General features: G+C 44.8%; 1 protein-coding gene across 8 annotated transcripts in view; it reads left to right on the top strand.

Annotated features, from left to right (window-relative positions):
- The window catches only part of LOC139376009 (5'-3' exoribonuclease 1), a 46,406-nt gene extending 34,169 nt beyond the window's left edge, over window positions 1-12,237 (top strand). The window contains exons 31-41 of one of the 8 annotated variants that reach the window (XM_071118048.1): window positions 181-270; window positions 462-551; window positions 692-799; window positions 8,830-8,910; window positions 9,005-9,106; window positions 9,252-9,366; window positions 9,624-9,790; window positions 9,932-10,045; window positions 10,195-10,300; window positions 10,433-10,593; window positions 10,699-12,237. In XM_071118048.1, coding sequence (XP_070974149.1) covers window positions 181-270; window positions 462-551; window positions 692-799; window positions 8,830-8,910; window positions 9,005-9,106; window positions 9,252-9,366; window positions 9,624-9,790; window positions 9,932-10,045; window positions 10,195-10,300; window positions 10,433-10,593; window positions 10,699-11,022 — 1,458 coding nt within the window. In that variant the 3' untranslated portion in view covers window positions 11,023-12,237. Of the gene's footprint in view, window positions 1-177; window positions 271-461; window positions 552-691; window positions 800-8,829; window positions 8,911-9,004; window positions 9,107-9,251; window positions 9,367-9,623; window positions 9,791-9,931; window positions 10,055-10,194; window positions 10,301-10,432; window positions 10,594-10,698 lie in introns of all 8 variants that reach the window. The other 7 variants (XM_071118050.1, XM_071118049.1, XM_071118047.1 and 4 more) reach the window with 7 other exon arrangements.
- The last annotated feature ends 393 nt before the right edge of the window (window positions 12,238-12,630 follow it).

The following is a 12,630-nucleotide window of genomic DNA, read 5'->3' as shown; positions in this document are numbered from 1 at the left end:
TCCCTCCATATGTCTCTCCCCTTCTCTCTCCCTCCCTCCCTCCGTCTCTCCCGCCCTCTGTCTCCCTCTGTGTCTGTCTCTCTCTCCCTCCCTCCCTATGTCTCTCCCTCCCCACCCTCTGTCTGTCTCTCTCCCTCTCTCTCTCCCTCCCTCCGTCTCTGTCTCTGTTTCTCTCAGCAGCAGAACGGCAGACAAAACATTCTCAGGGCAGACACTCAGGGGAACAAAAATGTGCACCACAATGCCCTCAGCCAGAAACACCAGCCGAAGGTAAGCCTGTGTTTGTTCTCTCTCCTCTCTGGCTCTCTCTCTCTGTGTTTGTTCTCTCTCCTCTCTGGCTAGCTCTCTCTGTGTTTGTTCTCTCTCCTCTCTGGCTCGCTCTCTCTGTGTTTGAGTTTTTCTCTACAATGCCACATTTCTCTGTAGTAGAGTGTGTAACATCAATCTCCCTGTGAGTGCAGGGTAAAGATGAGGAGTTCAGTAATGTGTGGCAGTCTCTGCAGAGTTCTGGAATGCCCCAGAAACCACCAGCCCACTGGCAACAAAACAATGTGAGTCCATTCATAAGTGTGTCTGTACCAGTGTCAATGTGAAGTGTTACCATACTCACATTGTGAGTGTAGCAGTGTTTGTTGTTTTTGTTTGTGTGTGACTAAAGCTATTGTACATCTCTGTGTGTGTCTGTCCCCAGGCGTGTAATTCTGCCTGGGGTCCAGGGTCTCCCGGACAGGAAGGGCAGTTCCAGAGGCAACAGGGCAGGAACCAACCCCAGAGTCAACAACAACAACCCCCCAAACCTGTAAATCACCATTTCATTCTAACCTTTGAACCCTTATGCACCTACATCCATAACCTTTGAACCATACACATTCCTAAACATTGAACCACGTCTCTTTGGTCCTTACTTTAGCTCCCATCATCACCTCCAGCTGTAGACCAATAGCAGACAGTGACCAGGGTTCTCATCCTCAGCAGGCAGCTTAGCCAGTGGAGTCAGGACTACAAATGAAATGAAACTAGTCAATAAAATGTACTTTGTGAAAGCTGATTGCTGTGCGTAGGGTTTATTACAGGGCTGTGTGTAGGGTTTATTACAGGGCTGTGTGTAGGGTTTATTACAAGGCTGTGTGTAGGGTTTATTACAGGGCTGTGTGTAGGGTTTATTACAGGGCTGTGTGTAGGGTTTATTACAGGGCTGTGTGTAGGGTTTATTACAGGGCTGTGTGTAGGGTTTTATTACAGGGCTGTGTGTAGGGTTTTATTACAAGGCTGTGTGTAGGGTTTATTACAAGGCTGTGTGTAGGGGTTTATTACAAGGCTGTGTGTAGGGTTTTATTACAGGGCTGTGTGTAGGGTTTTATTACAGGGCTGTGTGTAGGGTTTTATTACAGGGCTGTGTGTAGGGTTTTATTACAGGGCTGTGTGTAGGGTTTTATTACAGGGCTGTGTGTAGGTTTTATTACAGGGCTGTGTGTAGGGTTTATTACAAGGCTGTGTGTAGGGTTTATTACAGGGCTGTGTGTAGGGTTTATTACAGGGCTGTGTGTAGGGTTTTATTACAGGGCTGTGTGTAGGGTTTATTACAAGGCTGTGTGTAGGGTTTTATTACAAGGCTGTGTGTAGGGTTTTATTACAAGGCTGTGTGTAGGGTTTTATTACAAGGCTGTGTGTAGGGTTTATTACAAGGCTGTGTGTAGGGTTTATTACAAGGCTGTGTGTAGGATTTTATTACAGGGCTGTGTGTAGGGTTTATTACAGGGCTGTGTGTAGGGTTTATTACAAGGCTGTGTGTAGGGTTTATTACAGGGCTGTGTGTAGGGTTTTATTACAAGGCTGTGTGTAGGGTTTATTACAAGGCTGTGTGTAGGGTTTATTACAAGGCTGTGTGTAGGGTTTTATTACAAGGCTGTGTATAGGGTTTTATTACAAGGCTGTGTGTAGGGTTTTATTACAAGGCTGTGTGTAGGGTTTATTACAAGGCTGTGTGTAGGGTTTATTACAAGGCTGTGTGTAGGATTTTATTACAGGGCTGTGTGTAGGATTTTATTACAGGGCTGTGTGTAGGGTTTATTACAGGGCTGTGTGTAGGGTTTTATTACAAGGCTGTGTGTAGGGTTTATTACAGGGCTGTGTGTAGGGTTTATTACAGGGCTGTGTGTAGGGTTTATTACAAGGCTGTGTGTAGGGTTTTGTTACAAGGCTGTGTGTAGGGTTTATTACAAGGCTGTGTGTAGGGTTTATTACAAGGCTGTGTGTAGGGTCTATTACAAGGCTGTGTGTAGGGTTTTATTACAGGGCTGTGTGTAGGGTTTTATTACAGGGCTGTGTGTAGGGTTTATTACAAGGCTGTGTGTAGGGTTTATTACAGGGCTGTGTGTAGGGTTTATTACAAGGCTGTGTGTAGGGTTTATTACAGGGCTGTGTGTAGGGTTTATTACAGGGCTGTGTGTAGGGTTTATTACAAGGCTGTGTGTAGGGTTTATTACAAGGCTGTGTGTAGGGTTTTATTACAAGGCTGTGTGTAGGGTTTTATTACAGGGCTGTGTGTAGGGTTTATTACAGGGCTGTGTGCAGGGTTTTATTACAGGGCTGTGTGTAGGGTTTTATTACAGGGCAGTGTGTAGGGTTTTATTACAGGGCTGTGTGTAGGGTTTATTACAGGGCTGTGTGTAGGGTTTATTACAAGGCTGTGTGTAGGGTTTATTACAAGGCTGTGTGTAGGGTTTATTACAAGGCTGTGTGTAGGGTTTTATTACAAGGCTGTGTGTAGGGTTTATTACAAGGCTGTTTGTAGGGTTCATTACAAGGCTGTGTGTAGGGTTTATTACAAGGCTGTGTGTAGGGTTTATTACAAGGCTGTGTGTAGGGTTTATTACAAGGCTGTGTGTAGGGTTTATTACAAGGCTGTGTGTAGGGTTTTATTACAAGGCTGTGTGTAGGGTTTTATTACAAGGCTGTGTGTAGGGTTTATTACAGGGCTGTCTGCACGGTTTTATTACAGGGCTGTGTGTAGGGTTTTAATACAGGGCTGTGTGTAGGGTTTTATTACAGGGCTGTGTGTAGGGTTTATTACAGGGCTGTGTGTAGGGTTTATTACAAGGCTCTGTGTAGGGTTAATTACAGGGCTGTGTGTAGGGTTTATTACAGGGCTGTGTGCAGGGTTTATTACAGGGCTGTGTGTAGGGTTTATTACAAGGCTGTGTGTAGGGTTTATTACAAGGCTGTGTGTAGGGTTTATTACAAGGCTGTGTGTAGGGTTTATTACAAGGCTGTGTGTAGGGTTTATTACAAGGCTGTGTGTAGGGTTTATTACAAGGCTGTGTGTAGGGTTTATTACAAGGCTGTGTGTAGGGTTTTATTACAAGGCTGTGTGTAGGGTTTATTACAAGGCTGTTTGTAGGGTTTATTACAAGGCTGTGTGTAGGGTTTATTACAAGGCTGTGTGTAGGGTTTATTACAAGGCTGTGTGTAGGGTTTATTACAAGGCTGTGTGTAGGGTTTTATTACAGGGTTGTGTGTAGGGTTTATTACAGGGCTGTGTGTAGGGTTTATTACAAGGCTGTGTGTAGAGTTTATTACAGGGCTGTGTGTAGGGTTTTATTACAGGGCTGTGTGTAGGGTTTTATTACAAGGCTGTGTGTAGGGTTTATTACAGGGCTGTGTGTAGGGTTTATTACAAGGCTGTGTGTAGGGTTTATTACAGGGCTGTGTGTAGGGTTTTATTACAGGGCTGTGTGTAGGGTTTTATTACAGGGCTGTGTGTAGGGTTTATTACAGGGCTGTGTGTAGGGTTTATTACAAGGCTGTGTGTAGGGTTTATTACAGGGCTGTGTGTAGGGTTTTATTACAGGGCTGTGTGTAGGGTTTATTACAAGGCTGTGTGTAGGGTTTTATTACAAGGCTGTGTGTAGGGTTTTATTACAAGGCTGTGTGTAGGGTTTTATTACAAGGCTGTGTGTAGGGTTTATTACAAGGCTGTGTGTAGGGTTTATTACAAGGCTGTGTGTAGGATTTTATTACAGGGCTGTGTGTAGGATTTTATTACAGGGCTGTGTGTAGGATTTTATTACAGGGCTGTGTGTAGGGTTTTATTACAAGGCTGTGTGTAGGGTTTATTACAAGGCTGTGTGTAGGGTTTATTACAGGGCTGTGTGTAGGGTTTATTACAAGGCTGTGTGTAGGGTTTTGTTACAAGGCTGTGTGTAGGGTTTATTACAAGGCTGTGTGTAGGGTTTTATTACAAGGCTGTGTGTAGGGTTTTATTACAAGGTTTTGTGTAGGGTTTATTACAAGGCTGTGTGTAGGGTTTTATTACAAGGCTGTGTGTAGGGTTTTATTACAAGGCTTTGTGTAGGGTTTATTACAAGGCTGTGGGTAGGGTTTTATTACAAGGCTGTGTGTAGGGTTTTATTACAAGGCCGTGTGTAGGGTTTATTACAAGGCCGTGTGTAGGGTTTATTACAAGGCTGTGTGTAGGGTTTTATTACAAGGCCGTGTGTAGGGTTTTATTACAAGGCCGTGTGTAGGGTTTTATTACAAGGCCGTGTGTAGGGTTTTATTACAAGGCCGTGTGTAGGGTTTATTACAAGGCCGTGTGTAGGGTTTTATTACAAGGCCGTGTGTAGGGTTTTATTACAAGGCCGTGTGTAGGGTTTTATTACAAGGCCGTGTGTAGGGTTTTATTACAAGGCCGTGTGTAGGGTTTATTACAAGGCCGTGTGTAGGGTTTTATTACAAGGCTGTGTGTAGGGTTTTATTACAAGGCTGTGTGTAGGGTTTATTACAAGGCTGTGTGTAGGGTTTATTACAAGGCTGTGTGTAGGGTTTATTACAAGGCTGTGTGTAGGGTTTATTACAAGGCTGTGTGTAGGGTTTATTACAAGGCTGTGTGTAGGGTTTTATTACAATGCTGTGTGTAGGGTTTATTACAGGGCTGTGTGTAGGGTTTTATTACAGGGCTGTGTGTAGGGTTTTATTACAGGGCTGTGTGTAGGGTTTATTACAAGGCTGTGTGTAGGGTTTATTACAGGGCTGTGTGTAGGGTTTATTAGAAGGCTGTGTGTAGGGTTTATTACAGGGCTGTGTGTAGGGTTTATTACAAGGCTGTGTGTAGGGTTTATTACAAGGCTGTGTGTAGGGTTTATTACAAGGCTGTGTGTAGGGTTTTATTACAAGGCTGTGTGTAGGGTTTTATTACAAGGCTGTGTGTAGGGTTTTATTACAGGGCTGTGTGTAGGGTTTATTACAGGGCTGTGTGCAGGGTTTTATTACAGGGCTGTGTGTAGGGTTTTATTACAGGGCTGTGTGTAGGGTTTATTACAGGGCTGTGTGCAGGGTTTTATTACAGGGCTGTGTGTAGGGTTTTATTACAGGGCTGTGTGTAGGGTTTTATTACAAGGCTGTGTGTAGGGTTAATTACAGGGCTGTGTGTAGGGTTTATTACAGGGCTGTGTGCAGGGTTTTATTACAGGGCTGTGTGTAGGGTTTTATTACAGGGCTGTGTGTAGGGTTTTATTACAGGGCTGTGTGTAGGGTTTTATTACAGGGCTGTGTATAGGGTTTATTACAAGGCTGTGTGTAGGGTTAATTACAGGGCTGTGTGTCAGGTTTTATTACAGGGCTGTGTGTAGGGTTTATTACAAGGCTGTGTGTAGGGTTTTATTACAGGGCTGTGTGTAGGGTTTTATTACAAGGCTGTGTGTAGGGTTTATTACAAGGCTGTGTGTAGGGTTTATTACAAGGCTGTGTGTAGGGTTTATTACAAGGCTGTGTGTAGGGTTTATTACAAGGCTGTGTGTAGGGTTTATTACAAGGCTGTGTGTAGGGTTTTATTACAAGGCTGTGTGTAGGGTTTTATTACAAGGCTGTGTGTAGGGTTTATTACAAGGCTGTGTGTAGGGTTTATTACAAGGCTGTGTGTAGGGTTTATTACAAGGCTGTGTGTAGGGTTTATTACAAGGCTGTGTGTAGGGTTTTATTACAATGCTGTGTGTAGGGTTTATTACAAGGCTGTGTGTAGGGTTTTATTACAGGGCTGTGTGTAGGGTTTTATTACAGGGCTGTGTGTAGGGTTTATTACAAGGCTGTGTGTAGGGTTTATTACAGGGCTGTGTGTAGGGTTTATTACAAGGCTGTGTGTAGGGTTTATTACAGGGCTGTGTGTAGGGTTTATTACAAGGCTGTGTGTAGGGTTTATTACAAGGCTGTGTGTAGGGTTTATTACAAGGCTGTGTGTAGGGTTTATTACAAGGCTGTGTGTAGGGTTTATTACAAGGCTGTGTGTAGGGTTTATTACAAGGCTGTGTGTAGGGTTTTATTACAGGGCTGTGTGTAGGGTTTATTACAGGGCTGTGTGCAGGGTTTTATTACAGGGCTGTGTGTAGGGTTTTATTACAGGGCTGTGTGTAGGGTTTATTACAGGGCTGTGTGCAGGGTTTTATTACAGGGCTGTGTGTAGGGTTTTATTACAGGGCTGTGTGCAGGGTTTTATTACAGGGCTGTGTGTAGGGTTTTATTACAGGGCTGTGTGTAGGGTTTTATTACAGGGCTGTGTGTAGGGTTTATTACAGGGCTGTGTGTAGGGTTTATTACAAGGCTGTGTGTAGGGTTTATTACAGGGCTGTGTGCAGGGTTTTATTACAGGGCTGTGTGTAGGGTTTTATTACAGGGCTGTGTGTAGGGTTTTATTACAGGGCTGTGTGTAGGGTTTTATTACAGGGCTGTGTATAGGGTTTATTACAAGGCTGTGTGTAGGGTTAATTACAGGGCTGTGTGTCAGGTTTTATTACAGGGCTGTGTGTAGGGTTTATTACAAGGCTGTGTGTAGGGTTTTATTACAGGGCTGTGTGTAGGGTTTTATTACAAGGCTGTGTATAGGGTTTATTACAAGGCTGTGTGTAGGGTTTATTACAAGGCTGTGTGTAGGGTTTATTACAAGGCTGTGTGTAGGGTTTATTACAAGGCTGTGTGTAGGGTTTATTACAAGGCTGTGTGTAGGGTTTTATTACAAGGCTGTGTGTAGGGTTTTATTACAAGGCTGTGTGTAGGATTTTATTACAGGGCTGTGTGTAGGGTTTATTACAAGGCTGTGTGTAGGGTTTATTACAAGGCTGTGTGTAGGGTTTTATTACAAGGCTGTGTGTAGGGTTTTATTACAGGGCTGTGTGTAGGGTTTATTACAGGGCTGTGTGCAGGGTTTTATTACAGGGCTGTGTGTAGGGTTTTATTACAGGGCTGTGTGTAGGGTTTTATTACAGGGCTGTGTGTAGGGTTTATTACAGGGCTGTGTTTAGGGTTTATTACAAGGCTGTGTGTAGGGTTAATTACAGGGCTGTGTGTAGGGTTTATTACAGGGCTGTGTGTAGGGTTTTATTACAGGGCTGTGTGTAGGGTTTTATTACAGGGCTGTGTGTAGGGTTTTATTACAGGGCTGTGTGTAGGGTTTTATTACAGGGCTGTGTGTAGGGTTTATTACAAGGCTGTGTGTAGGGTTAATTACAGGGCTGTGTGTCAGGTTTTATTACAGGGCTGTGTGTCAGGTTTTATTACAAGGCTGTGTGTAGGGTTTTATTACAGGGCTGTGTGTAGGGTTTTATTACAAGGCTGTGTGTAGGGTTTATTACAAGGCTGTGTGTAGGGTTTATTACAAGGCTGTGTGTAGGGTTTATTACAAGGCTGTGTGTAGGGTTTATTACAAGGCTGTGTGTAGGGTTTATTACAAGGCTGTGTGTAGGGTTTATTACAAGGCTGTGTGTAGGGTTTATTACAAGGCTGTGTGTAGGGTTTATTACAAGGCTGTGTGTAGGGTTTTATTACAAGGCTGTGTGTAGGGTTTATTACAAGGCTGTTTGTAGGGTTTATTACAAGGCTGTGTGTAGGGTTTATTACAAGGCTGTGTGTAGGGTTTATTACAAGGCTGTGTGTAGGGTTTATTACAAGGCTGTGTGTAGGGTTTATTACAAGGCTGTGTGTAGGGTTTATTACAAGGCTGTGTGTAGGGTTTTATTACAGGGTTGTGTGTAGGGTTTATTACAGGGCTGTGTGTAGGGTTTATTACAAGGCTGTGTGTAGAGTTTATTACAGGGCTGTGTGTAGGGTTTTATTACAGGGCTGTGTGTAGGGTTTTATTACAAGGCTGTGTGTAGGGTTTATTACAAGGCTGTGTGTAGGGTTTATTACAAGGCTGTGTGTAGGGTTTTATTACAGGGCTGTGTGTAGGGTTTATTACAGGGCTGTGTGTAGGGTTTTATTACAGGGCTGTGTGTAGGGTTTTATTACAGGGCTGTGTGTAGGGTTTTATTACAGGGCTGTGTGTAGGGTTTTATTACAGGGCTGTGTGTAGGGTTTATTACAGGGCTGTGTGTAGGGTTTATTACAAGGCTGTGTGTAGGGTTTATTACAAGGCTGTGTGTAGGGTTTATTACAAGGCTGTGTGTAGGGTTTATTACAAGGCTGTGTGTAGGGTTTATTACAAGGCTGTGTGTACGGTTTATTACAAGGCTGTGTGTAGGGTTTATTACAGGCCTGTGTGTAGGGTTTATTACAGGGCTGTGTGTAGGGTTTATTACAAGGCTGTGTGTAGACTAAGTTGTTAGTTTAGTCAAACAAATCCAGATGAGTGAAGATGAAATAACATTTTGATTTTGTCGGGAGATGGAGGGAGTTGAGATTTTTCTTATTTTTTATTGTTGAAAGATGTCAGTGTGTGAGTTCTGTGAAGGGAAATGAGGTGTGTAAGAGATATGTGTGTCTGGGAAAGAGAGAGTGATACAACGTGTGTGTGTGTGTGTGTGTGTGTGTGTGTGTGTAAAACTTCATGTTGTTTTATAGGGTCCAGCAGGAAGTATCAGACTGCTGAAGAGAAATGAAGATGTCAACACTCTGTTTCCCGCTCAGAACGCCACAAAGAAGGTACACACACACACACACACACACACACACACACACACACACACACACACACACACACACACACACACACACAGTCTTACCCACCTGTCTCCAGCAGACAGAGTTTGAGGAGTTGATCGCCAACCTGAAGATCACTAAGGGCAACGAGCCAACGAGTCAATCGGAGGAGCCGCTGTCTCCGCAGTCATTCGCTATGGTGGGTACTAGACTAGTACAGTCACTGGTTGGTGTTCTGTTATAGTGCACTCAGGGCCCACATCAAACTCTTCAATTACATTTATCTGCTCATTCCTTGTGGTTTGTTGTAGACTAATTGTGATTGGTTGTTCTCCTGTGTGTAGAAGGGAACTCTGGCCCTGAAGGAGATGCTGAACATTGGCTCTGCCCCGGACTCCACTAGTCTCTCCTCCTCCAACACACAGCAGCAGAACAGGAGAAGAGCCACCAAGAAACTGGGTGAGTGGAAATACAGGGTTAACTACATGTTTAGGTGTAAACATGTAGTTGTGGAGCTATTGTGGGATTTAGTGGAGATAATACAAATATTAAACCACTTTTTCATCATTCCCCTTCTCGTCCTTACCCATCTTTCCTTTCAACTGTCGTTTCTCCCTCCTTCTACCTCTCCCCATATCGCACACCCTCCTCTCTTTTCACCCCCTCTCTCTCCTTCTACCCTCATCCTCTCCATCTCCGCCCTCTGCCTGTCTCAGCTGCGAGGATGGGAGACTTAGTGTCACCTGTATCCACAGCAGCAGTCCCTCCCCTGCAGGCCCACCAGCCCTCCTCCATGGGTCCCAGTGTGGCCTCAGAGCTGGCTAGGATCTGTGTAGGTCTGGGCATGGCCCCCCCCGACTTCACCTTCATACGCAGCAGACAGGTGAGGCACACACACATGCATGAAGCAGGAACACACAGATTGTGGGCACATCCTTTAGCAACGTCCCTACAGTATCTCTCTGTTTCCCAGTTGTTTTCTGTCTAAGTCCACCTCCATTATCTGTCTTCCTGTCTCTCTCAGGGTTTGATGGTGTGCCAGGTGAAGCTCTCCAGTGGTCTGCTTGTCCACGGTCCTCAGAGTCACTCTGAGAACGAAGCCAAAGAGAAGGCAGCTCTCTTCGCCCTGCAGCGCCTTGTGAGTGTGGTGTGTGTCCCTACTGTACTTCTGCACGATCTGTGTGTGTGTGTTTGCATGCCAAACTGTCTGTTTCTTATTTTATTGTGTGTATGTATTTTACTAATGTCTCCTATACTTCTGTGTTTTATCCTCTCTGTCTCCTGTAGAATTCGGTGGGTTCTGGGTTTCCCATGCCTCCGCCTCTGTTCTCCGGGGTCAGCCAGATAAGAGGACCGTCCATGGGACCCATGCCTAACGTATTCGGCCAATCGGGTGAGACCTGCCGTCATGTGTGGCGTCTATATTGATACTAAAGTAGACTGTAACAGTACGACCTCTCTGGGTGCAGTTATAATACTTAGGAATACTGGATGTGAACCTAACCCTTTCTCCCTCTCCCTCCAGGTGGTCTGTTAATCCCTCCTCGGGGGTATGGTCCTCTCCACTGGGGCATGCCCCTCCCTCCCCACCAGGGACAGCCCTTCTACGGGGGCACCTTCCCTGGCGCCCGGCCTCAGGCACCCTCCGTCCCCATCGGCTCACACAACCAGTTTGTCCCCCTGCAGGTAGGAGCACCAGAACCTGTTTCTACGGTTAACACAGTTTTTGATTATTAACTGTGTGTGTGTGTTCCCACACAATTCTAACCTCTAAATTCTAACCTCTGTCAGGTGACTAAGAAGCGCGTGTCATCAGGCAAGAAGCCACAAGAGTTCTACAATGCGGCTCACACGGCGAGGAACCAAGCCCCATGTAACAAAGCCCAGTCTGACTCCCAACCCTCCCAATCCCCAGCACCCTCAGCACCCCCTGCAGCCCCCATCACACCCCTAAAGACCGCCCAGGACCCCCCTGAGATGGCTGGGACCCCCTCCACGCCACAGACGCCACGCCAGAACCCCACCCCAGGCCATGGCCACACCCCCAGCTCTGCCTCCAAGAGGAAACACAGGAAACTGGCGGTCAACTTTGAAGTGGCCAAAGTCCAAGAATGATCTTCTTAGGTGTTGGTTTTTAAGATGGTATTATCATCGTCCTGGTCTCAAATGGAACCCTATTCTCTGTGTGCTGCCCTACTTTTGACCAGAGCCCTATGTAGTTCCCCTATGGGGCTGTTCTCAAAAGTAGTGCGTTAGAAGAGGAATACGGTGTCATTAGGGTTCCGTTTGAGATGCAGCCACAGTAACGAGAGGGAGGGAGGAGGAGGGCCCCCCACCCAAGGCAATAAGGACTGATAAGTCGCAATGACGTCTGTTTTCTTGTGTTTGTATCATGTTTGTAAGATGGATCACTGTTGTCCTCAGTCTCTCCACACCCTGTGGTACATGGTGTCCTTCTAGTTGGTCCGTTTATGATTGGAGCTTGTAATCAAGGGGTTAATCTCTTTTGATTATTTTCCCTCTGTTTGTATTCTCCATCTTAAGCCAAATGTTAGGGTCTTTTATTAAGGTCATTAGATTTGTCACTATGTATTTTAAGGTCTATTTTATGTTTTCTAATCGCTTACGCAACAAATAGCAATTTGACATTCTCACTTGTGTCAAGCTAAGTTTAGGATCACAAATGTATTCGGACACGCATTTAGACAACACAAACATCACTATGACAAAATGATTGACATTTCTTCTCTACATTGTAACACACAAACACCACATTTCTTCCCTCCATTAAGACTTGGATCAATCAGCTAACAGGTCCTGGTAATGTCCCAAAGCAGACCATTTTAATTTCATTTCAAACTGATATGCTGCTGTTAGTTTGTTTTTAAAATATTTTTGCCTCCACATTTCAATGTATGGATTTTCTGCCTCTAGGCACCCTTTTGAAGATTTATTTGGAAACTATCATTTGTTGTTGTTGCAGAGAGTACCAAGGCTGAATCATTACCTTGTAACCCACATGTACAGCTGCTTGAGTTTTACCAGCATATTTTTGGGGCTCTTTGTTTTTGGATTTGTACCCCCCCCCCCCCCCACCACTTTAAACAGTGAGCCGATCTACTGAGTTCTGGCTCCCCGTGGGTTTTAGACATCTGTACCGAAGCACACCTGTTGTACGTCATATTGTTTTCTCTCATAATTAATTTGAGCGCTTGTATAAGAAACCCCCCCATCTTAAAGTAGGTTATGGAACTGGCTCTTTTCATGCTGGGACATGCTGTACATATCCACTGAATAAAGAAATCTTTTGTTACCATGGCGTCGATAAATGTGTTTGTCAGTTTATTTTGTCAGTGGTTTGAATGGTAAAGGCATGCATAACTCAAGTGATGTCTGTGTGAACATTGTAAAACGGGTACATTAAATATCCTGTATGTATACATTTATGACCGTTTTTACAAACCACTCATCGCACCAGTACATAATTAAGTATAGATTGGTCATGTATGTTGGCCACCAGTGGGCAGTGCATGGCTATGGATGTCTTCCTCATGCAGAGTTCAGGCCAGTCTATGGCAGGGGTGGCCTGGAGCTCTAACTGGGCGTGCAGACCTTCACTCCAACCCTGCAGACCTTCACTCCAACCCTGCTGAATGCACAGCATGATCCTACTTAATCAGCGGCTCATCGAGCTTCATCAGGTATGTTAAAATGGGGTTGGAC

Source organism: Oncorhynchus clarkii, chromosome 20, assembly GCF_045791955.1.
Source record: "Oncorhynchus clarkii lewisi isolate Uvic-CL-2024 chromosome 20, UVic_Ocla_1.0, whole genome shotgun sequence".
NCBI classification, from domain to species: Eukaryota; Metazoa; Chordata; class Actinopteri; order Salmoniformes; family Salmonidae; genus Oncorhynchus; species Oncorhynchus clarkii.
This window is presented reverse-complemented; position numbering and strand designations above follow the sequence as displayed.